Source organism: Mirounga leonina, unplaced genomic scaffold (assembly GCF_011800145.1).
Source record: "Mirounga leonina isolate KUSES-001 unplaced genomic scaffold, KU_Mleo_1.0 Mir_151, whole genome shotgun sequence".
In the NCBI taxonomy this organism is placed as follows: Eukaryota; Metazoa; Chordata; class Mammalia; order Carnivora; family Phocidae; genus Mirounga; species Mirounga leonina.
Window position 1 is genome coordinate 54,414,034 of NW_023270377.1, and position 25,082 is coordinate 54,439,115.

General features: G+C 45.0%; 1 protein-coding gene across 6 annotated transcripts in view; it reads left to right on the plus strand.

Annotated features, from left to right (window-relative positions):
- Nucleotides 1-63: 63 nt before the first annotated feature.
- NFE2L2 (nuclear factor, erythroid 2 like 2) overlaps nt 64-25,082 on the plus strand; it is a 35,634-nt gene continuing 10,615 nt past the window's right edge. The window contains exon 1 of one of the 6 annotated variants that reach the window (XM_035007670.1): nt 64-253. In XM_035007670.1, coding sequence (XP_034863561.1) covers nt 209-253 — 45 coding nt within the window. In that variant the 5' untranslated portion in view covers nt 64-208. The other 5 variants (XM_035007669.1, XM_035007672.1, XM_035007671.1 and 2 more) reach the window with 5 other exon arrangements.

Below are 25,082 nucleotides of genomic sequence, written 5' to 3' on the forward strand. Positions count from 1 at the left end.
GGGAAGGAAGGCCCCGGCGCTTGCCCCGCCCTCGGGGGGCGGGAGGCGGAGTGGGGCAGGAGCCCGGCTGGCCACTCGGGCCGTGTCGCGGCGTAGCGAGTGCCGGGGAGTCTCGTGGAGCCGCCGCTGCCGCCGCGTCCGCGCCGCGCCTCGGCAGCTGGGACAGGGCCGCCGTCGGGGAGCGCCGGAGCACGGTCCCCAGCTCATCATGATGGACTTGGAGCTGCCGCCGCCCGGACAGCCGTCCCAGCAGGTGCTGCCCGCGACCCTTGGAGCCCCGCGGTGGTGCCCGGACTGGGGCAGGGGCGCGAGGGAGCCGCGGACCCGGCGGGGACAGCCGCAGCCGACTTCTCCCGTCTACGGCCGGAGTCCGGACTGCAGCGGCCGCACACTGGAGCCGCTGCGCTTGCGCCGGGCCCGGCGGGAAGGGGGAGCGAGAACTCCGTGGGCCGCGAGGACCCAAGGGGCAGCGAGGGGCGTGGGGGGTGCGGCCCCCGAGGGCGATTGGGTGGAGGCCTGGAGGCTACGTTCGCGTGCGTAGGGCGAAGGGGCCTCTCTAGCCGCGTCCCCAGCTTCCGGAGCTGGGACTCGGGAGCCCCAGCTGGCCCCCGGAGTTTGAGCTGCCCAGAGGTGGCAGGGCTGAAGGAGGGGGCGGACGCTGCCGGTCTGGGGCGGACGCTGGCGGTCTGAGCCGGCGCGGCCCGGCCCTTCCGGGGCTGCGCTGCTCCTCCGCCTCGGAGCCGGCAAAAATGTGCCTAGTCACGGGGCCGCTCTCGGGGGAGTTGAGGTCTCCTCCGGACTGGGACCCGGCGCCCCTGCTCTGCCACCGCCCCCATCCACGGCCTCCGTGGGCGCGGACTGTGGCGCTATGCGCCCACGCCGCTGGGCCGTCTAAGGGCGCTCCCTTGCAAAGTAATCAGTCCATCCGTCGATCGCTGGTAGGCAGCTCGGCGAGAAAGCCCAGCCCCCAGGGTGGGGGAGGGACGAGGTCACGAAGTGCCCAGCGCGCTCCGATGCCCCGACGTGCGGCGGCCGAAGCGGGCTTGCGCGCTCGCTCGCGTAGTGGGAAAGGCTCGGAGATCCGAGGTCAGCCTCTGGCAACCCGCAGGTAAGTGCGGGCGAGCCAGCGGACTGAAGTCGGACGCCGCCGTGCCCCAGTCGGTCCCCGCGCGGTGCCTCCCAGTGGCGCACGCCGCGTGCGTGGATTCGGCCTCCATGACAGTGGCCGGTTGGCTGTCACGGCGGCCCTTGCTTGGCCCTTTCCGGCTTTATAGCGTGCAAACCTTGCCGCGCCGGGGCCAAGGGACAAGTTGGAGCTGTTGGTCTGTTGCGCAATTGTTATTTTCCCCAGGGCGGCTTTGTCTTTGGATTTAACGTTTCAGAATTGCAGTTCCAAAATGTGTAAAGCAGGGTACTCCGTTCTGTGCTGTCAAGGGTAAGAGTTTCTCGAGTGTAGATTAGAATTTCTATTGATTTTAGGCTGTTGCCGAATTTTCTGCCATCATACACTATTTCTTCCTTGGATGCTTTATACAGTTTTTCTCTTCTATTTAAGAATTTGCCTTGATTTCTTAGCATGTTGCTTCTTTCGCTAGGGCAGAGGGAGGGACACTTGTGTTTCATAACGCTTTGCAAACAAGTTTTGTAAGTTGTTATAAAAGTGAAAACAGGTTTCTATTCATAGTTTGTAGGGATTTTTAAAGGAGTAGATACTTGTATTTCCAACTTTTTTGGTAATTGGGTTCTTAGGAAAAAATATTTGGTTCAAGGAAATGTGTAACGTAATAGAGTAAGAGCATATGTTTATATTCTTAAATGTGAAGTTTTAGACTAATCTTCAAGATTTAAAGTAAGATTTTAAGTTATTGATAATTTATTAATTGCGCTTTTTTGTTTTTTAAAGCTGTTTGCCTGGAACTTTCTCCCAGTTATGATTAGGATCGTATTCTCCCAGTTCGCACTGTTATGAAGTAAATTGTGCTTTCCAATTTAGCCGCTATTCAACAGTAACTCATATAGCCATTTATATAGTAATCTTTGTGATCAAAGGCTATGAGGCTAATGGACTTTTGCTTTTCTAAATTGTAGCCTAGAGCCCTCTCTCATTTTTAAATAATAAGGGCAAAGAACTGTAATTTAATATTCCATACATACAAAAGCTCATAAAACAGGTGTACTGCTTTCTCTTTTAAAAGTGAATTTTCAGTTTCATTTGATAAGGTAACTACTTTTCCACCTTTAATCAGACACAATTTCATATCTGAAGACTATGCAGAAAGAAAATGGAGTAAAATTTGGAATCCGTTTCATGTCTGTAACTGTGATTCATCCTAAATAATTGTTGGTATTCTGGAAAGATTTCATCAGAGTCAAAAATGGATTCTGACCTCTGTCAAAGAAATTCCAGGTGTGAGGTGGTACTAGGATACAGTTTTTCATCCTGTGTGTGGAGGGGATGTTGATAAACAGGGTAGCAAGGAGAGCCTTAGGTTCTGTATTTCCGTTAAGTGGAAGAAACCAACCATTACCCTTTCCAAGGGTGTCTTGGAGAGATAAAGTACTTTTATATAAGAAGGGATGAAGTTGATCTTGGACTAGACTGATAAGATTATTTTTAAAAAGAAAAATAGGACAGGCCTCTCATCTGAATGAATGTTGAGCAAAGAACAACTTGACTTTTTAGATACGACTTTTTAGACTTTTGAGAGATTGTGGAAGCTGCATGTCAGAGAATAAATTCACAATTCACAATAGTCTTTCTGCATTAAAAATAACTTGGACCATTTTGGACTCTTTCTTTCTCATTAATTTGTGTTTTTATAAGCAATGCCAGAAAAAAGAACTGTCTTTCTTTAAGACTACCAGAATGAATTGAAAGCCAAATACACTATTTTTCTTAATATTTCTTTTTATTCAGGATGAAATATCCTTCAGAGCTACATAGAAAAGGAACCCTCTTTGGACTGTAAGCACATTTTTCTGGGAATTGCCTACCTACTGGCTGAACATAATTTAAAGGGGGTTTTGCATAAATAATATTTTCTCTTTAATTTTTCCTTGATCTGGGGTTAATTTTTCAGGCGAACTCTTGGGTGCAGGAAGAATTTGGCACTAAGATGATAATAGATGAGTTATTGGGCACTTCTTGCGTGCCGGGCACTGCAATAATTGCTTCACATGCATAATTGCACACCAGCCCCATGGGAAGTACTATTCTCTTAAGTTTCCGGGGGGGGGGGGGGGGAGAAAAGAGGCCAAGAGTCCTGCTTAAACTGCCCCAACTAGTTTTTTAATTAATTCATCTATTTATCTAAATAATCCCTGCACCCAATGTGGGGCTCAAACTCATGATCCCGAAATCAAGAGTTACAAGAGCCAGCCAGGCACCTGAGATGCCCCAGCTGTTGAGTGGTAGAAATGGGAATCAAACCACCGTAGTCAGACTCCAGTGGCTTTTACTCGCCACTTCCAAGCTAGCCCAGGACTACTTAAACTTTAAACAGAAGGAAAAGCTCATACTTTATTTAAAAAGTGGATTAACTGAGAAAAACTCAGGGAAGGAGAGGCAGGAGTTAAAAAGATTGATCTCTTCACCTTTTCCATTTAACAAGAAGTTCACTAACTATGTGTGTATTGGGGGAGGTGGACCTTCTTAAATACAGTGAGAGTAAATACAACCTGTCAAAGGGGCCTTTTAAGGAAGACACAGATCTGGAAGGGTTTAATTGAGAGAGGCAGGACCTTTTTTTAATATTTTATTTTTAAGTAATCACACTCACTCAGCGTGGGGTCAAACTCACAACCCTGAGATTGAGAGTCGCATGCTCTACTGACTTGACTGAACCAGCCAGGCACCCCGGGACCATTTCTTAATATCATAGTACTTTAAAAAATCCCTGGGATTTCCGCAGTGTTCCAGATTAGGGTTAGAGTTAGGTTAGGGTTGGGGTTAGGGCATCACATTTTTCAGGGACCATTTTCCTTTTTCTTAACTAAATCTGTTAGCTACTGGAATCTTTGTTTACCTTTATTTGCCTTGTTAGTTGGTACATTCTCCTGTTCCATTGGCTTTTTTTTTGTTTTGAAGTAGTAGTCAAAAATAAATTTGATTGTGAAGATACATAATATGGCAAAGAGTGGGAGAGACTGGGTTAAGCCACGTTGAAGGTCAGTGGGTAGAATGGGGAGAATTTGAGTGGAAAATGGCTAGGAGAAACCTGTTGGCTCAAATTAAACACTAATCTCTTGTTTGGGGCATTTCTGAATTGAAGCAAGTGTAAGAGCTCAAATCAATCTCGGTGAAGCCTACTTAGGGTTTTGAGCACAGTACATTTCAAAATTAAATATATTATTTCTTAGTCTTTATTGTTAAACAAGTCACTTTCAGAATTGTCTTATTTGTCTGATTAAGGCTGCTGCCATCCAGTGGATGATTTGCCTGAAAGTTAGTCTGGGTAAACCCAGGGCATTTAAATGCCTGGTCCAGCCACTTTGAAAGTTTGCTGGAATCTGTTGCACACCAAGGTATAGGAAGATAGGTTTACTAAATGCAGTATTTGGCCTGCCTCCGTTACCTTTGGCTGTATGTCTGTTTTAAATTTACTGTAACATGGAGAAAAGAATTTATATTTGGTAATACAATTTCTGGGAGTTACTAAAATTTCATTGCCACCTGCTTTTAAATATGCTTCAAGAAACGTTTATTTAAAAGGCTCTAAGATGGGGCGACTGGGTGGCTCAGCCAGTTGTGTCTGCCTCCGGCTCAGGTCATGATCCCAGAGTCCTGGGATCAAGCCCCACGTCCGGCTCCCTGCTCAGTGTGGAGCCTGCTTCTCCCTCTCCCACTCCCCCTGCTTGTGTTCCCTCTCTTGCTGTGTCTTTCTCTGTCAAATAAATAAAATCTTCAAAAATAAAAAATAAAAGGCTCTAAGATACAGGCCAAGGCTTTTTCAATTGCTCAGTTGATAATGGTGGGTTTTCTAGAAGCAAAAGCAAAAATACACTCAAGTTTACAATATTTACATTCCCAAACAGTATTAGGGGGAAAAAAATGGTGTTCTTACACTAACCTCCCACACACACAGACACCCCCCTCAAAAACCAAGACTGCTAAACAAAATTCTGTTCTGCCTAAAGTTGGGAGTTTTCTGTGTGTCAGCCCCTGCCACAATAAACACTTTTCAGCTATTAAGAATTTTAGGAATAGGGCACCCGGCTGGCTCAGTTGGTAGAGCATACAACTCTGGATCTCAGGGTCATGTGTTTGAGCCCCATGTTGGGTATAGAGATTACTTTAAAAAAAGATTAAGAATTTTAGGAACTCTGGCGTAGGACATACTTTTAACCAATCATCTTCACTGCACATGGCCTAAAATACCTGGGTGTCATAAAGCCTCATATATGAGAGTTCTTTTGTGTGTAAGCACGTACATTTATTTGGCCTAAACTCTGGTGGTAAAGACAAATCCAGGATATAAGAAGAATTAGAGCACCAAGTCCATCTTTCAATGGCCCTGTTGATAACTGACTCTTGCGACTCATTATAATCCCATCAAGAGCCTGTGTTCTGGAGGATTAAAAAAAAATTCCTTGGCAATGCTAAGTTGTCACTCCTTTCTCACAAGCTCGGAAATTGAGACTTTGGGGTCTGTAGTAACAGCATACCAGCCAGATCTGAGCTCTCCATAGCTTTTTAAATAAAAGAAGAACAGTTGTGTAAGAAAAGAGAAAATCGGATCATTGAAGTCTTCTTTTGAACTTAAAAGAGTTTTTGTTTTCCATATTAGCAAGTCTATTAAATCGCCTTTTAAAATCTCTGATAATTTGTCTTGACTGTGTATCTTTTTTTCCCTGTACAACTAGATTGTAAATTTGTTGAAAGCTGGACATAAAATTTATATTTCTGTCCTTTTTTTAAAAGCTTTATGAGATGGAATTCACATACCGTATATTCCACCCATTTAAGACAGAAGTTCAGTGACTTAGTGTATTCAGAGTTGTGCAGCCATCACCACAATCCATTTTAAAACATTTTCATTACCCCAAAAAGTACTTATTAGCAGTAACTCCCCATTTCCCTTCAGCTCCCTTAGTCCCTAGTAACCACTTAACCATTCTCAGTCTCTGTGGAGTTGTCTGTTCTGGATATTTCATATAAGTGAAATAATGCCATATGCGATTTTGTGTGATTGGCTTCTCTCATTTGATGTAGTGTTTATAAGGTTTAAACTTGGGGTGGCACATTCTACCGTATGGATACACACCCCATTTAATTTATCTTCTCATCAGTTGATGGGCATTTGGGTGGTTTCTACTTTACATATTTCTTTTTTGTTCCCTGCAGCAAAGGTTCTTAAACTTTGTTGTCTAGTAGAATCACCATTAGTATTTTAAAATCCTGACATCCAGGCCATATCCCTCATTAAATCAAAGTCTGTGGTGGTGGGACCCAGGCATCAGTATTTTTTTTTTAAGGCATCTGAAAAGGCACTCCAGTTTGCAGTCATGTTTATGAACAAGTGCCCTAGAGCACCTGGCTCAGTGCTTGGTACCCATCGAAGGTATGGTATTAGGATGTCTGTCTTAAATAATGAAGAGAAGTGTTTTTGTGTTTGGTCACTGACCTTCATAACCTAAGGTTGACACAAATCTGGGAACTGTTTTAAGGTCCTGGCACAATGTTTGAAATTCAGTACATATAACTTGAGCTCTTTAAGCTCTTTAAGTTGATTTGGGTGATAATTTTGTTATCAAAACATTTTGTCCAAGTGGGTCAGAATTTTTCTGTTTGGTCAGGAACGTGACCTGTGAGAACGTGCAGTCTGGATTCTTTGAGACTAGCATAGAAGAGGCCTTGAGGACAAAGTGCTTGGGCTAGGTGTTGGAGAGCCTGGAGCCCAGGACAGACTTTGCCTTACTCTAGGAAGTGCTCTGCATTCCTTGGCCTCATTATCCTATTTAAAAAGAACAAAAACCTTAAATCTACAAGGCAACTTTTAGCAGTTCATTTTTTGACTGCCTGTAATCTGCCTGGTGAAGTCTACTTTATATTCTGACCTCAGTGGCTGCCATTTGTACTTAGCTGAGTGGCTTTCTGGTGTACATCTTTGGAAACTGAGGCTAATTTCTGAATCATTGGTGAGCGTGGTACAGCACAGCAGTACCCTCAGGAGACCTGAAGGTGTGGTTCAGGGCTCCTGAAGCTGGCTTAGCCCCACCTTGCGGACAGGGTGGGAACAGGCCCAGAGGGGAGCAGGCACCCCGCTCCTGCCTCGGCCTCTCTACAGTGTGGCCTGGCCGAGCCGAACTTTTGCAGCCCATCTCCAGCCCTTCCCCACCATCTGTCATTGGAGGGGTACCGTTGAAGTCACCTCTTGGGAAGCTGCTGCTTTTTTCACTCTAGTCAGTAGTTCAGAATTTTTTTAACCCGTTCTTCCTCTTAAGATTTAAAAAACAGTATCTTACTCTTTCATTTGTTCTTAAGAGTTTTGTGCTAAGTGGTGGATGTAATATATGTTTAAAGTACCTTAAAACAGAAGGATTTCAGCGTTAATATTTAGGGTTATATGCAACGCATACTTGTACTTCAGAGAATTACTTCTCCCATTAAATGTCCTTTTCCATCTTTGCAGGAATGTAGCTGTCATTCAGGGTAGGGTAGTTCCCATCTACCCCCGCCCCCATGTCTGTGTAAGAGGTGGGGACAGACTGTCCGTGTGGGTGGCCTAGTGAGAATGGGGATGGAATTTTGCTTTACTCCAGACTTGACAGCCTTTTGTCTGCTCTGCTTCAGCACAAAATAATAATGCACATGCATGTAGAACCCAGCCTTTTCCAGTCTGAGGGATTAGAATCCGGGGGAAAATGATTATGGTGTTCTGTTGCTTTCTGTGAACAGAATTGGAACAGAGGTATGACAAACTGAACTACGCTGTTGCTTCTTTAGGAGCTTGAGGGTTGACTAAAGAACCTGTCCTTTTTGCCGCTTTGTTTTATAGTATTGGACCTGGGGAGTCTTCTGCTATGTCTAGAGAGTGTTGAAGAGCCCTGACTTTTTTGATACCGCAAAAAAAATAAAAAAATTTATTAACATTAAAATCCTGGTAATGAAAACCACCAAAAATAAAACCTGTATTTTTTAATTGCAGTAGGAAAAATTGCCAATTTTTGAAGAAGTTGTTTTGTTCTTGGTAATTCTCAGTGAAACTTAATTAAAATATACATTGAGAAAACAGCCCCAAAGGACAGGAACAGGGCTGGTTCGCTTTGTGCCAGCTGTGGTCCCTGGCCTGTATGTTCTTCTGCTGGTTCCCAGGCTGAGACCAGGACCAAGAATAAGAACCATTCTGTGAATTCAGGCTCTTTTCTTCTCCAGAGACAGAGGCTCACCCTCTGCTGGAAAATTCTTTACCAGGCTGCATGTTTGGGAGAATTCTTGGGGCAGTGGATTGAGAGTAGGATGATGAATGACTCTGTGAAGGAAAATTCCAGGTTCTATTTGACTTGGGAAAAAGGTTCTATCATGAAAGGGAGAGAGATTGGGAGGAAAAAGAAAACTAGCTTAAGGGATTTTTTTAAATGAACCCAGGAGGAATACAGACCTTTTGGACTCTTCCTGAGGAAAGCTTCAGATGGACCTGGAATTTTTACCTGAAGATCTCCTAAATCTTTAATCCTTAGATTTGCTCTTCAGCATGCAGCTTGCACTTAGATTCTCCATGTGAGGAAAGGGAAAGCGTTTTCAAGTACTTACTTGTGCTGTTTATACTCATTACCTTTATTTATTTATTTTTTATTCTTATGTTAATCCCCATACATTACATCATTAGTTCTAGATGAAGTGTTCCATGATTCATTGTGCATAACACCCAGTGCTCCATGCAGAATGTGCCCTCCTCAATACCCACCACCAGGCTAACCCATCCTCCCACCCCCCTCCCCTCTAGAACCCTGTTTGTTTTTCAGAGTCCATCGTCTCTCATGGTTCGTCCACCCCTCCGATTTCCCCCGCTTCATTCTTCCCCTCCCGCTACCTTCTTCTTCTTTTTTTTTTTCTTAACATATATTGCATTATTTGTTTCAGAGCTACAGATCTGAGATTCAACAGTCTTGCACAATTCACAGCGCTTACCAGAGCACATACCCTCCCCAGTGTCTATCACCCAGTCATCCCATCCCTCCCACCCCACCCCCCATACTCATTACCTTTAGTTCTTGTCACAACCCTGTTAATAGAGGTTTGGTCGTTCTTGAGAAAAGTCTTTGGAAAGCTTAAGAAAGAGTCCAGAGTTGAGTTTAGGAAACCAGAAACCGCAGGAGATATTTCAAGCAGGGAATTTAATATAGGAAATTAATTCTATAGGTGATGGACAGACAACCCAGAGATGAGCAGCCTCGGGAGGCCACTACCCTCTGGAAGCTGGTACTGCATCAGGAGCTGGCAACCCTGAAAGCAGGGCTCTCCCTCCCACCCTCCAGCACCCCTCCTGTGCCCCTTCTACTGCACTGAGTGCACATATGTGACCAGTGGGCAATTCAGTCATAATGTAATCTTAGAAACTCCTATGGGGACAGATGCAGTCTCCATTAGGGGAGTTCCCAGTTGGGGGGAGTATTCCCATTGTTGGTAGGTCGTGTGCCTCCCTTCCCCTGTGAGGTGTCCCTGGGATGCCAGGGCAGGATTGATTCCATGTAGGGATGTTTCTGGTGTTGCTGAAGGACTTGGGCCTCTGGGTCCTGAACTTGGGGAAAAGTTCAAAAGGAGGGAAAGTATCTTAAGAGCTGGGGAACCTCACATCTTTTCTCATTGATCCTGATAAATAAAGCCTTTTCTCAAACTCCAGAGGGATGGCAGTAGAAATGACTCCCCTGGATAGCTCATCCATCTCCCTTTCTTCAGCACTTGTGTGTGTGCTGATGAAGACAGTAATGGAGACCGGGGCGGGGGGGTGGGGGGAGGGAATTAGTCTTTCTGTGCAGTTCACCTTTTACCAACTCACTTCCAATTTGTGAAAAGAATCAGCCTTTTGATGTTACAAGGCATTTGAATACAGACAACTAGCAATTTCATAGGGAAGGAAAGGAAAAAAGCGAACAACACCTGCTAGTACTGTAGTATGTCTTGGACATGTTTTCTTACTTGATCTTGACAATAAATCTATGGTCATAAGGGTCATTACCTCCATTTTACAGACAAGGAAACCTGTTCAGAGAGGTTAAGTAACTTGTCCAGGGCCATGTCCCTCTCAAGGGCAGAACAGGGATTTAGAATGCCCATAATCCCTGTTCTCCCTTCCCTCTTTTCCTCCTTCCTTCCATTTCTTCTTTTCTTGTCTAATGAGCGACTCCTTTACAAAGAGTAATTAGGGCAGTGTCCCTACCTCACGGAGCTTGCTTCTTGTTTATCAGAAGGAGTGCTCCTGGGCTTCTCTTTGGGGTGGAGGATGTTCCCACATTCCAGGATATTCAGCACCATTGTGACCACTAGAAAATCCGTCCCCCGTCCCCATCCAATATCAGTTGCTCGTTGGTGGTGGTGCCAGCCCCAGCAGAACCACTGTGATCCACTGACTTCCAGAGGTAGTTTGAAGCTAGGACATTACCGTTTCCAGGAAATCACAGTAATCCCCCCATTATCCGTGGGGATCAGTTCTAAGACCCCCAGTGGAAGCCTGAAGCCAAGATAGTACTAAACCCTATATATGCTGTGTTTTTTCCTATACCTACACACCTAGGACAAAGTTTAATTCAGCAGTTAGGCACAGTAAGAGATTATAACAACAGCATGATAAAATAGAACAGTGATAACAATGTAATGTAGTAAAAGTTACGAACATGGTCTCTCAAAATACTATGCTGTACTCTTCTCGTGATGATGTGAGAAGATAAAGTGCCTGTGTGATGAGGTGACGTGAGTGACGTAGGCCTTGCTGTGGCTGCTGTTGAGCCTCTGATGATGCATCAAGAGAGGGTCGTCTGCTTCTGGACCTTGGTTGAGTGCAGGTCCCTGAAACTGGTGGAAGACAAAACCGCGGATCGGGGGTGCTCCGTGGGTACTTCCCTTGTTCTTCGTAGGGAAGCCCACCATCTCCTCAGATGGCAGCCTAGTCACACCTTTTATTCTAAACTAGAAGGGAGCGATAGAGAAAGATGAAAGCTCCAGAAACCAGAGGGGCCCAGTACATTTCATTTATTCCGGTAGTGTGTCTGGTCCAGTTCACTTAACTGATCCCTGGATCAGTGTCGTTTGATACGGTAATACTGTCACTGCTGGTATTTACCATTTCTCAGGCCTACAGCTGCAAGGAACCTGTCCTCCCAAGGCAAGCATCGTTTTAAATTTTCAAGATGAAGTTAAAAGTCATATACCATATCTCTCTGAGTCTTTACTGCCTTTTCTACTGGGTACTTTGTGAAGAAGTCTGAGTACTGAGTATAGAATAGTTGAAGAGGTTAAGATATTGTGGTAATAGATTGATGCTTTGAAAAAAAGTCTAGAATATGGGGGCAAAGTGAGGTTGCCATGTTTGACCATCAGTCTGAGGGACATTAGTGTTGGCCTCTAAGAACATACACTTAGCATTTATGTTGACTGATTGATGTCTTACTCAGGTTCCAAGATTCTTTGATGGATATTTGAAGATACTGTCATGTTGATTCCCTCAAAAATTCAATTTTATTGTTAACCTGAAGGGGTAGGTGTTTATAGTTTTTAAGGTGTAATACGTTGTTTTTAGTAAAGCACCAAGGAATAATTTGAAGTATTGGTAACTATGAAATAAGTCTAATAATTAAATTTTGGGGCACCTGGGTGGCTCAGTCATTGAGCGTCTGCCTTCGGCTCAGGTCATGATCTCAGGGTCCTGGGATCGAGCTCTGCATCAGGCTCCCTGCTCAGCAGAAGCCTGCTTCTCCCTCTCCCACTCCCCCTGCTTGTGTTCCCTCTCTTGCTGTGTCTCTCTCTGTCAAATAAATAATAAATAAAATCTTTAAAAAAATAAATAAATTTTCTATGACTAGTAGGTCATAACTGATATCAAACATGGTATCTTTGTTATTTAAGTAATTAGAATTCTTTGATGCCAGATACCTTAGGTATACAATTAAAATACTGAATCCTGAGCCTAAATGTGTACTTACTCATTCCACAAATATTTATTAGGTGTTTACACTCCCTAGGAACTTTCAGGGCATGAAGTTGTTACTCTCCCAAGGTAATTCAGCAAATACATTGTCTTCCTTGAAGGACATTGGCTTTTCAAATGGCCCCTCCTCCTAATCAATCCCTTTGTTCTTTGTACACCTGGATTATATATGTTTCATATCAGTGAGCAAAAATTACTTTACATCTCTGTCCGCTCTGCTTAAGGTATGACTTCCTCTAGGGCAGGGATTAAAATGTATTTTATTCATTTTTATAACTCTGGTGTCCGGCATCGTGCCTAGTGTTTACGTAATAGTAGTCGTTCAGTAAAGTGAGGGTGGGCCTGTTACTGCCCTCTACGAGCTTGGTACTTCTACAAGCTCATGGGTGCTGTGTGACGGTCCAGAGGAGAAAATGTCATTTCCACCTGGGGTGCTCAGAGAGGACATCCTGGAGGAGGTAGCATTTTAACTAGATTTTTTTTTTTTTTTTTTAAGTCAGTAAGATTTCTTTGGCTCAAGCTTCCGTTGGAAGCCTGAGGAAGGGTGCAGGCAGGAGCTGGGCTCTGGCAACAGATTGGGTCACTAGGGATGAAAAGGTTAATTTGGGGCTGACTGTAGAGAGCCCTGCAGTGCCCACGTGTGGCGTTTCAGGTTTTATGTATGTAGCTCAGAATCACAGAAGGCTTTGGAAAGGGCAAGACACATGAGCTGGACGTGGACAGGAAGTTATTGTGGCCCATGAATCAGAAGAGGGATGGGCTGGAGGCAGAGAGAAGGATGGCGGGGAAGAGGGGTCTGGGGGTGGCTTAGCTGACTTGGCCTCAGCACATGTACTGAGGATCTGTATTGGTAACTCGAATCTGTACCACCTTTGTTAGCCATTTAAGCGGACTTTCTTCAGCCCCCTTTTCAAAGGAGGGGAGAGTTCCTCTTCCTGTTGGTCCTGTCATGATAGCACTGGTGCTCAAGCACCCTGCGGTTCCTGTGTGCTGAGAGAAAGCATCCGCCACTGTATTCGTGCCCCTGATGGAAGGGGAGGGAAAATGAGCCAGAAATTGCGCTTTGCTGGAGGGACGGATTGTTTTCTTGTCCAAGGTAGCACAGAGGGAGTTTGTCTCTTCGTGCCCTCTGAGATCAATTCACTCTTACTGCCTTTATTCGACTGTTAAATCTCATCCTTGGCTTCCAAGCCCAGTGATTAGCAGTATTCACCCCAGAGAAGAAAGCATAGACAATATCCTCTCTTTTTCTCTCCCCTGCGTGCTTTGCTTGTAAGCCCCAGGTGAACAGAGGTGGGCATCTGATGCTATCCCTGGTGGCCGCTGCGGTCTCTCGGGCTCTTCCCGGTGCTGGCCAGCATGCTCATGCTTCAGCATACTGATCTCGTCCTGTGCGCTCCTGATTCTGCCCTGTGAGGTGGACCTGATCCCTGTTTTGTAGGCAGAGAACCGAGGCCCAGAGAGGCTAAGCTGATTTATATTCCAGTGGGATGTGCTTCGTTTTCATCATCATTAGAATGTGGAGGACCCCACCATGGCGCTCTTGCAGTTAAGCCAGAAAAGAACTGGGCCCGAGACCGAGCAGACTGTGCACATTCAACAAACAGTGGCTGTGCTTATTGTTCTCATGATTGTGTCTCTTCTCCGTCAGGGATGTTTGATGTGGGGGGCTGAGATTTCTTTGGCACACTTGAAAAAAAACCCTCCTTGAATTCTAGCTGTGTAGTGGCATAAACATTCATGCCCTTTTTTGCTCTTTGCTGTAAACTTATTCTCCTGTGCTCTTCCCTATGCATGTCCCTCACGTTGAGCGCTGAAGTTCCCAGAGACAGAAAACCAGTCTGGTGACCACAGAGGGGCTGCCTGCTGCCCCGGGTCTCCTCTTCGGGACCCTGCAGCCTATCTGCTAGATTCCCTGTACTGATGCGGATTGATAAGCCATCTCATTGAACTCCTTCCCAGACAGACTCCTTCACTCGTGGCAGAATTTCTTACTCTGGGGTTCTGGGCCTAGGAAAGGAGCAGTGTCCACAGGCAAGTTGAAGGAATAGAGTTTGGGGAATAGAAGTATATTAGTAGAAGGCCAAATCCAAATAGGAACTGAGCTGACTCTGCGACCTTGTCCTCTTCCCAATCGTACCCCTTCTTTTAGTCTTTCAGGACTGAAATGTTCCTTTTGTAACAGCTACCCCCGCGTTAACGCTGGCTTAAAAAAAAGGGGGGTGGGGGTTAGGGTGGTGAAGGGAAAGAAGACATCTAGAAAACCCTCAAGGGGAGATGACACAGCTGAAAACTTCTTATGTTCACTTACCCTTTGATGTTGCCATGCAGATGTCTGTACGTAAATAAATTATGACCTCACCTTCTATTTTTTATATAGTAGTTAGACCCAGAAGCCTAAAAATTAGATGCTTCTTGTGTTCGTTTGACATTGCAACAGAAGTTGAATTTATTAGCAGTTTTAATACCTCACCCCTGATTGCCCTTTATATTTTTAAGGGGCATTACATACTTTTTTTTCCTATGGAAAACAGCTCTGTGAGGCTAGCCTTAGTGTCCTGGTTATTCCTGATAGGCGTGGCACAGTGAGGCCAGGTGGCAAGGTCCAAGCCTCACAGCAGAGGCCTAACTGGTACCACACTGGGCAGTCTCCCTGAAGAGATCCTAGGTTATTCTGAAGAAAAGCCTGTGTTTTTATTTTTATTTTTTTTTAAGATTTTATTTATTTATTTGAGACAGAGAGAATGAGATAGAGAGAGCACATGAGAGGGGGGAGGGTCAGAGGCAGAAGCAGGCACCCTGCCGAGCAGGGAGCCCGATGTGGGACTCGATCCAGGGACTCCAGGATCATGACCTGAGCCGAAGGCAGTCGCTTAACCAACTGAGCCACCCAGGCGCCCAGCCTGTGTTATTTTTGAGTGCTCCTGTGACATACACCTGCGTTGGATCTCATTGTCATTTAGTAGTGGGGGTCTTCAGGCAAAATGACTTAACCTCTTCGTGCTTTGGTTTCCTCGCCCCAAAGGGCGATGGTTATAATACTGCCTACCTTGCAGATTGGTGTGCGTAAATGAGATAAGAGACACAAGTACTTGTGGAAATGTTGAGCACATTGAAAGTGCACAATAAATGGTAGCCATCATCATTAGTATTACTTAAATTATGTCATACCTCTCTTTATCTGGATTCAGAATCCTGTGGCACTGTGATCTTTCATTCTCAAATCTTAATGTGAAGGCTCACCAGGTAACCCTTGTCTTTACATATTCATTTAGCAAGTTAATTGAAAAGATTTGCATTAAGGAAAATAAAAGATTTCTGTACTGGTCTTAAGAGCATGAAATACGGTAGATACACTAATTACAGTTCTTCTGTAAGAGGTCCAGATTGCTGCCTGGCGGTTGGCAACAACAGTGGGTATTGTGCATCTTCAAACCTATGCATCTGAAAGTAGCTCAAATATAATTTCCAAACTCAGCTTAATTCATATCCTTAGTTGAAACAGATAGTGCTTTCCCATCACCTAAGCCGCCTTTTCTCCCCATTCTTCAGATGACCTTTGCAATAGTCTGGTAATTGTGTGGTGTCTGGACTAGACAAGTGCTGAGTAAGGACCATCAAGGTCCCGTCAGTCATTAAGAGCCCCTTTAGGCATTCAGATTCACCCTAGCACTTGCTGGTCACTGTAGTAGCTTTTTACAAATAATTGCTAGCAGTGTAAATACTACCTAGTGAGGTTTGGAAGACTTGATGTTCCCAGTGTATCCTCAGGAAGTAATTTGCAAAACAGAAGAGATTGGTGCACTAGAATTCCCCCCATAGGAGTGCGGGGGGCTGACTTTGCAAGCTTCTGCCGGAGCTGCACTGTCATTAACCACCTTGTCACTTTTGAGCACTTGAAATGGGGCTAGTGCAGCTGAGAAACTGAATTTTTAATTTCAGTGAATTTTGATTTAAATTTAAAAACAGTAAAACAAAATTAAAAAGAGTGTTAAGATTTATTTTTTTGTTAAATATAATTTTATTCTGGGAGCACACTACATTTCATGTCATATCCATGAGATTTGTTGTAGTGTATATTAAGTGTATTCACCACTTCTGATACCTCATTGATAATTCTGAATTGTTGGTTACGTGTTAAAGTAATTTTTTGATATATTGGATTAAATATATTATTAGAATTAAATTCACTTGTTTATTTTTTGGTCTTATTACTAAGGCTACTAAAAATTTTTAAATGATACATGTGGCTTACATTATATTTCTATTGGACGGTACTGCTTTAGAGCATCTGTTACAGGTAGCTAAAATTAGCTTGTCGTCAAATTCAAAATTAGATGTCAGACTTACATTTTGGACATCGTAGAATCAGAGGTATTTAGAGGAAGGGATCTTAGGAGTTACCTAACCCAGCCGTGTCCTTTGGCAGAGGAAGAACCCGAGGCTGAAAAATACTGTAAGATGGCAAGACTAGATGGGGACTGGAAGCTGGTGTTCTTAATAGCCTACTGCCTTGGGTCTGAAGTTTGCTTGGCCTCGGAAAGTTGGTGGACCTCAGGGCTGCGAGGAACTTAAACTTCCCCCAGATCCAGACTGAAGAAAAGGCCTTTCGGAAGAAATTATTTTAGGTGGTGAGGAAAAATAATTTTTTTGCTTCACCTACCAGTGGACAGGATGGTGGATTCCGTGTTCGACACGTGTTTTTGTTGGGCTGTATAATGATACAATCACGGGGAATAGTAATAAGGTAATAAAAATAATTCCCATGCTTTGTGTGAACATTTACTTTGGGAACCTCCACACATCTGGTTTTCATACTTAAAAGTCATTTTCCCAAAGCCCGAAGATTTTAAACCAGACCCACAGCTTTTGTCCTTAAGAAAATGACTGAGAGCTTGACTTCATGTGTTTATTATTTAGGTAGGTTGTCTTAGGTCATTTGGTAAAAGTCTAGGCCTGTTTTATGGTTCTGTTTTCCTACAAGGGCAGCAAAACTGATTTAAAGAAAGAAGCCACCAGCAAACTACTAGGAACGCTCAGAGCAAACCCGAACTTTATTTGTATTTTGAGGTGTGGAAGAAGAAAGGGAGACATTACGATTTACCAAATGGTGATTTGATTTATGAGTATGTCCCTCAGATTAGAGGAGGCTACTTCTGCTTAAATTGCAGGTGACAAGTGTGTGACCTTTGACATTTAGCCTTTCTCAACTTCAGTTTCTTCATCCCACTGATCTTCGCACAGAGTAGTGTGAGGATTAAATGACGTAAGAATACACATGAGGGGCGCCTGGGTGACTCAGTTGGTTAAGTGTCCGACTCTTGATTTCCGCTCTGGTCATGATCTCGGGGTTGTGAGATTGAGAGTCCCGCGTTGGGCTCTGCCCTGGCAGTGGAGTCGTTTAAGATTCTCTGTCTCCCTCTCCCTACCCCTCTGCCCCTCGCTGGTGTGCACGTGTGCTCGCTCGCTCTCTCCCTCTCTTAAGAAAAAAAAAAAAAAGCTTGTGAAAGTGTTTTCTGATCTTAAAGCACTATAAATGTATGGGCTGCAGTCTTCAAGGGCTTGCTTTCTCCAAGACAGTGTAGAACCATCTCTTGGATCACACTTGTTCTCAGCGAACCCTTGGATGATTCCGTCAAGTTTGGAATGTGCATTTAGTAGGTACTTGGCCTTGTCTCTGGGATTTGGGGATTTGGTGGGGGGGCCCACGTTGATTCTGAGTTGCTTTTGTTGTGGTAGCAGAGGTGATCTGTCTGAAGGGGTTTAGTTCTGTTGTGTTGAGCAGGGGCGCAGTCTTCAGGAAACTATTTAGAGCTTGGGGGTGGCAGAAGGAAAGTTCTGCACAGAAAAATGCATGTTAGACATTGATCAAATAACATGGTTTTATAGGCCACTAATTTGGCCGCAGGGTTCAGTGCCACACAGCAGTTTTGTGAAGGTCTGTTTTCAGAGTAATTCCCAATATTTCATGAGTCCTAAGTAATGGATGTTGTAATAGAAAGTCTACCTTAAAATCTTAATTTGTGTTAGGTTGAACCTCCTTGGTTCTGCTTCATCATAGGAGACCTGGGGACAGTTACTCATTTAGCATCTCGTGGCCTCAGGAACCTCATTTATAAACCTGGGGTTTGGACTGTGGTCTCCCACGATCACGGTCAGCTTTCCTTAGTCCGTTGTGTACTCTAAATGTAATTGAGTGACCAAGAAACATCTGTTCCTGAGAGACCCATCCCTAGAAAGAATGCTTTCTCCTGGTCTTTAAGAACTTGGGACAGGGGTCAGCTAGGCTGGACTAGCTATTTTCCTTTGGCATTTGCCTTGTCTATGAGAAAGGCAGAGGTTTCTGGTTCTCCCTGGCCTGCTGTGGTGTTTCCGCGGGTGAGACCTTGGCCAGCCTCTGTCCTACCTGTGGTACCACAGCCTCTCCGTTTGTCGCTCCAGCACGTGTGCCGCTAGCTCCAGAGGCACCAACCAAGGTCAAGTTGGCAGGAGCAAGGCTGGACGTAGGCTGGTGGTTGAAGAAGTGCTGCTTGCGAGCCAACCGACTGTAATGCTTATTCTCACCGTAGAGGGAAGGGCTGGTTTTGAAATGATTCTGGAATTAATAGAGGAGACCTCGTGCAGCTAATACGTGTTTATCGTACGGGGACCATGTGCCACTGTGATGCCAGCTGTGCAGGACACACGAGTGGGAAGCGGGCACGCACACACACTGCTGGTGGGGGGTAGAAGGCACAGCCACTGTGTAGAGCTGTTCAGCAGTATCTGTCACAAGTGCAAATGCAGGTGCAGTTAACCCTTGAACAACACAGGTTTGAACTGTACTGTCCGGGTCCGCTTACACACAGATGGTTTGGGCCACATGTATTTTCTCTTTCTTCTGATTTTTTTTTTTGTTAAGATTTTTATTTATTTATTTAACAGAGAGCGAGAGCACAAGTAGGCAGAGCGGCAGGGAGAGGGAGAAGCAGGCTGTCCGCCGAGCAGGGAGCCCAATGCGGGGCTCGATCCCAGGACGCTGGGACCTGCCCTGAGCCGAAGGCAGCCGCCTAACCGACTGAGCCACCAGGCGCCCCTGTTTCTTCTGATTTTAATATTTTCTTTTCTCTAGCTTACTTTATTGCAAGAATGTAATATATAATGCATAGAACATACAAAATATGTGTTAATCTACTCTTTGTTACCGGTGAGGCTTCTGGTCAAAAGTTACGCCCAGGTTTTTGACCGTGTGGGGGGTTGGTGCCACAAAGCCCATGGCGTTCAAGGGTCAGCTGTACCGTTTGACCCAGAAGCTCCACTTATAATTCTTTATTCCACGGATGTCTTCACACACTTTTATGGAATGAAAGGATATTCATTATAGCATTATTTGTAATAGCAGAAGATCCAAAATAACTTAAAAACCCAAGGAGGGACTAATTAAATCGTTATGTTATCAAATAATATATTATTCTAGTGCATCTTTATGATGAAATACTGCTCAGCCATTAAAAATAATGTAACAGGAGCCTGGCCTCAGCGGTGAAGTGTGTGACTCGATCTCAAGGTTGTAAATTCGAGCTGCTCTTTGGGTGTAGAGATTACTTAAAAATAAAATCTTTAAAAATAATAATAATATTAGAACATCTCTATGCCCTGATTTAAAACTGTCTCTAAAATACATTAGTAAGTGTGGAACACAATGATGATATGCTATTTTGTTTGTATTTAATAGAATATCTTCCTAAGAAAACACAAAAATTTGATGCCGGCAGTTGCCTTGGGGAAGGGTAACTGGGAGGTTACTTTTGCATCTTTTCAATTCTGTACCACATATGCATGTGTTACCTATTTTAAAAAGACACTGGGGCGCCTGGGTGGCTCAGTCAGTTAAGCGTCTGCGTTCGGCTCAGGTCATGATCCCAGGTCCTGGGATCGAGCCCCACATCGGGCTCCCTGCTCAGCGGGGGGTCTGCTTCTCCCTCTCCCACTCCCCCTGCTTGTGTTCCCTCTCTTGCTGTTATCTCTCTTGGTCAAATAAATAAATAAAATCTTTAAAAAAAAAAAAAAGACATAACGAAGTATGGGGAAACTACTGGCCTTATGGGAAGGTAGATTGATTGATTGATTGATTTTTAAAGATTTTATTTATTTGACAGAGGGAACACAAGTGGGGGAGTGGGAGAGGGAGAAGCAGGCTTCCCGTGGAGCAGGGAGCTCAGTGCTTGGCTCAATCCCAGCGTCCCGGGATCATGACCTGAGCCGAAGGCAGACGCCCAATGAGCCACCCAGGCGCCCAGGAAGGTAGATTTAAATGCAAACGTCTCCTGGCGCAGCTAAGTGGACCTGACTTACCAGTAGTCATCAGGGCAGGCAGGCCCTCATGTAAAGAGAGACGGCTTCCAAGTCTGCCTGTCCTGCCTGGGGAGAGGGCATTGGGGCTAAAGCAGTTTCCAAGACCTTGTCCTGTTGGGGTGTGAGTGCTGGGGAGCGGCCCCACGGCTTGGGAAGAGCCTGGCAGGCCCAGAGGCCGTTCTGGGTTGGAGTCCTGGCTCTGCCACTTGCCAAACATGTGATTTGGGGCAGGGTTGCTCAGTGCCCAAAGCCGAAATGTGTTCATCCCTAAGTGAAGATAAAGCAGCTCCCTCGGGCACTGCAGTGAGACTGGAATGAGAACTGCCCGCGGATGCCCCTGTAAACCATGAGTGCTTGGCAGATGCCAGCCACAGCGCAAGCCTGAACGCTGGCAAGTTAGAGCCAGAGAGGGTCATTTAAAAATTAAGGTGGAGCAAAAATGTATCAGTGTATCTCTTCCTCTCTGCCAAATAACTTAGAAGAGTTGTAGAGAGGTTGGTGGTTTTGGAATCCTTGACCTCTGACCTTGGGGCAAGTCATTTCATCCTCCGGCCTGTTTCCTGTTTGAAAAATGAAAGGGGGGCGCCTGGGTGGCTCAGATGGTTAAGCGTCTGCCTTTGGCTCAGGTCATGATCCCAGGGTCCTGGGATTGAGCCCGCATCGGGCTCTCTGCTCAGCGGGGAGCCTGCTTCTCCTTCTCCCTCTGCCTCTCTCCCTGCTCATGCTTTCTCTCTCTCTCTCTCTCTCTGTATCTGTGTGTCTCAAATGAATAAATAAAATCTTTAAAAAAAAAAAAGAAAGGGGCCGTCTGTGTGAGTCCTGTGGTCCCTTCAATTGTAGCATTCCGGGACAGTGTGTCATTAGCCATAATACCCAGCTCAGCTGACGTGAGTCGTGCTGACGGAGAAGTCCATGTGTGTGGGGAGGAAGCCTCTGGGTCTGAGAATCGTCCTTGTGCTGGGGAGTCTGAGCCTCTGTGGGGAGAGGAGGTGACACAGTACTGCCTCGAAGAGGAGAGGCCAGGACTGCATAAAGTGAGTGGTCATGTGTTCATGGTTCGCTCGTCTCTCCACCTCCATAACCTCCTTTGCTTTCAAATGTTTCCTTGGATTAGACCTTTGGAAACCAGGTGTAACACCCTGGGTTATTAAGTGGACATTCACATTCACACAGTTGTGACTTGGTCGGTTGTGACCTCTGTGCAGTTTAGTGATACTTGCCTTGGGGCTGCCTTGGCTCCTATATGCTTCTCATCGTGTCCAAACTAAGATCAGAGACTGTCTCATTTTTTTCCCCGGGCACCTTGCACAGTTCCTGGCACCTGAGAGGTGATCTGTACATACGTATTAGATGGGGAGATGGAGTGATGATCCATTTAGGGTAGTTACATACACTAATCTTGTTGATCTTGACCCACCACCTTTATTATAACTACCACCATCCCAGTAAAATGAAGTTTTAGTGAGGAGTGGCTCATTATTTCAAGAAAGATTTCATACTCGGGGCGCCTGGGTGGCTTAATCATCAGGCGTCTGCCTTCGGCTCAGGTCATGATTCCGGGGTCCTGGGATCGAGCCCCGCATCGGGCTCCCTGCTCTGCGGGAAGCCTGCTTCTCCCTCCCCCACTCCTCTTGCTTGTGTTCCCTCTCTCGCTGTCTCTCTCCTCTGTGTCAAATAAATAAATAAAATCTTTAAAAAAAAAAAAAATTTCATTCTCAAAAGAGAGCATGCTAAAAAAATAAAACAGGGCGCCTGGGTGGCTCAGTCGGTTAAGCGACTGCCTTCGGCTCAGGTCATGATCCTGGAGTCCCGGGATCGAGTCCCGCATCGGGCTCCCTGCTCGGCAGGGAGCCTGCTTCTCCCTCTGACCCTCCCCCCTCTCATGCTCTCTGTCTCTCATTCTCTCTCTCGCAAATAAATAAAATCTTAAAAAAAATAAAATAAATAAAATAAAATAAAAAATAAAACAGACCCCTTAGAATGTATTTTAACAGTCTACAGTAAAAAAAACAAAAAACAGTGTTTTAGATAGTTTATATGTATTACCACATTTAATATATCTGTATCTAATATTCAGCACCCACCCCACTGTGGCAAACAAGGTCTCTGGCTAGCGGTGGTCAACCAGCATATAGTACTTACTCAGCCTCCAAGCCTGGGTGACTCTCCTGATTCTTTTTAAAGCTAATGGCGGGCAGTTAAATCTGAAAAGGAGCTTTAAGATTGAAATAAATAGAAAATAAAGAAAAGAAAATAATTTCTTCTTACAAATGCAGGACCTAGGGACGCCTGGGTGGCTCAGTCGGTTAAGCGTCTGCCTTCTGCTCAGGTCATGATCTCCAGGTCCTGAGATTGAGTTCTGCATCAGGCTCCCTGCTCAGTGGGGAACCTGCTTCTCCCTTTGCCTGCTGCTCCCCCTGCTTGTGCGCTGTCTGACAAAATCTTAAAAAAAAAAAAAAAAAAAAAAGCAGGACCCAAAGAGGCTAAAGATGACACAGGGTATTTAGAAGTAGCAGAAGTGGCTGTAAAGAGTGCCAGCAGTTGAGGTGTCCTGGAGCACTGCTCTCCCTCCTGGTAGCTGCCCCGTAAGAGGAAGGCACACCAGGATGGGCACACAGGGCTGTTTGACCTCAGTGTGGATAGCCGAGCCATGTGGTGAGTCCACGCCCAGTGAATTTCAGTGAACCTTAGGTAAAGTAGGTAGAAGGAGTTAGATCCAGTGCTCCTGAAGGTTCTTGGAGGGGTGGGGGGGTTATTTCCCAGTAGGATCATTCTTTTTTTTTTTTTTTTAAGATTTTCTTTATTTGTCAGAGAGCAGGGGAAGCGGCAGGCAGAGGGAGAAGCCATACACAGGACTTGATCCCAGGACCCCAGGATCATGACCTGAGCAGAAGACAGCCAGCCACTTAACTGACTGAGCCACCCAGGCGTCCCCCAGTAGAATCATTCTACTAGGGTTGGGAGACCTACTCACAGAATTCCTTTCGTGTGTGGAGGACAGTGTCCAGAACTGAATGTGATGTGAAAGAGATTGGAAAAACATATCCTGAAGTTTGCTTATCAAACCAAGCCATTCTCCTGCAAACTCAAGATAAACCTTCCCAGAAGCCCTCACAGGCCTGGTGGCAGCATCCACCCAAATACAAACCACCAAGTAAGGAGTCTGTTAGGGTGCAGGTGTGAGACTTCTTTAGATGGGCTGGATCCGTGTACTTTTTGTAGCAGGTGGGATCACCTACCTTTTTGGAAATTCAGTGTCCTTTCTGACTTCTTTTTGGCTAAACACATATGTACCTCCTGAGAAAACCAGCAATCCAAGTTCCTATTCTCTTCACTCTCCAGTTTTGCTTTATCTTTGCATCGTGTTTGCAGCTTGCAGACAAGCATAATGGGTGAGAGTTCCAGTAAACTGGCTGGATCATATTTCTTAGATTGAGTCATTGCTGAGAAACTTGTTTGTGAACAGGAAGCAGCCCATGAAAATGTCTGTACATAGTAACATGCCAGACTCAGGAAACTGGACTGTTTTCTAGTTGAAAGACAAAAGGGTGGAAGGATGATTGCACTCCTCAGGGAAGAACAAACTCATGATCTAGGGTTTTAACTTGTTGAATAATTGATCTCTCGGTGTATGTGTGAGAATTTTTATTGTTAGAAATCACTGGGGGCGCCTGGGTGGCTCAGTTGGTTAAGCGACTGCCTTCGGCTCAGGTCATGATCCTGGAGTCCCGGGATCGAGTCCCGCATCGAGTCCCGCGTCGGGCTCGCTGCTCAGCGGGGAGTCTGCTTCTCCCTCTGACTCTCCTCCCTCTCATGCTCTCTGTCTCTCATTCTCTCGCAAATAAATAAAATCTTAAAAAAAAAAAAAAGAAATCGCTGATTGTTGAAGATTGGAGAAATAATCCTTAGAAAGGTTTCTCTAAAAGGAAAACCTGGACTAGTGGTAACTATTACTACCTACTAGGAGTCTCTGCTGACAGAACATTTTGCTAGGCCAGTTATTTTTAAAAATGGAGCTGTAGTTACACAGAAGTTAACTTGGTGACATTTATACTTGGCCTAGACAGCTAAGAGGCCCTTTCCACGCCTAACATTCTGTGGTTTTACATATGTATATACATACACAAACTTTGTGACTCTTACTACTTCACAATTACTGTAGCAACTATATTTAGACATTAGCACATCAGTGCAGAACCAAAAGTGCAAGAATAATCTGTTATCTGCCTTCTCTAGAATGCTCACTGAAAAAACAATTGGCATTGTCTTGTGTATCTTCTTTTTTTTTTTCCTTTTAATTTATTTGTCAGCACGAGCAGGGGAAGCTGCAGGCAGAGGGAGAGGGAGAAGCAGACTCCCTGCTGAGCAAGGAGCCCGATGTGGGGCTCGATCCCAGGACCCTGGGATCATGACCTGAGCCAAAGGCAGATGCTTAACGACTGAGCCACCCAGGCGTCCCTGTTGTGTATTTTCTTGTAATGACGCCATGGGAGAGAAGCTAAGGGAAGTAAATGGGCAGATAAATATTTATGAAATGTAATAGTCATCAGTGAGATGACTGCAGTTGCAGAACCTTCAGGAGCACTGGATATAACTCCTCTACCT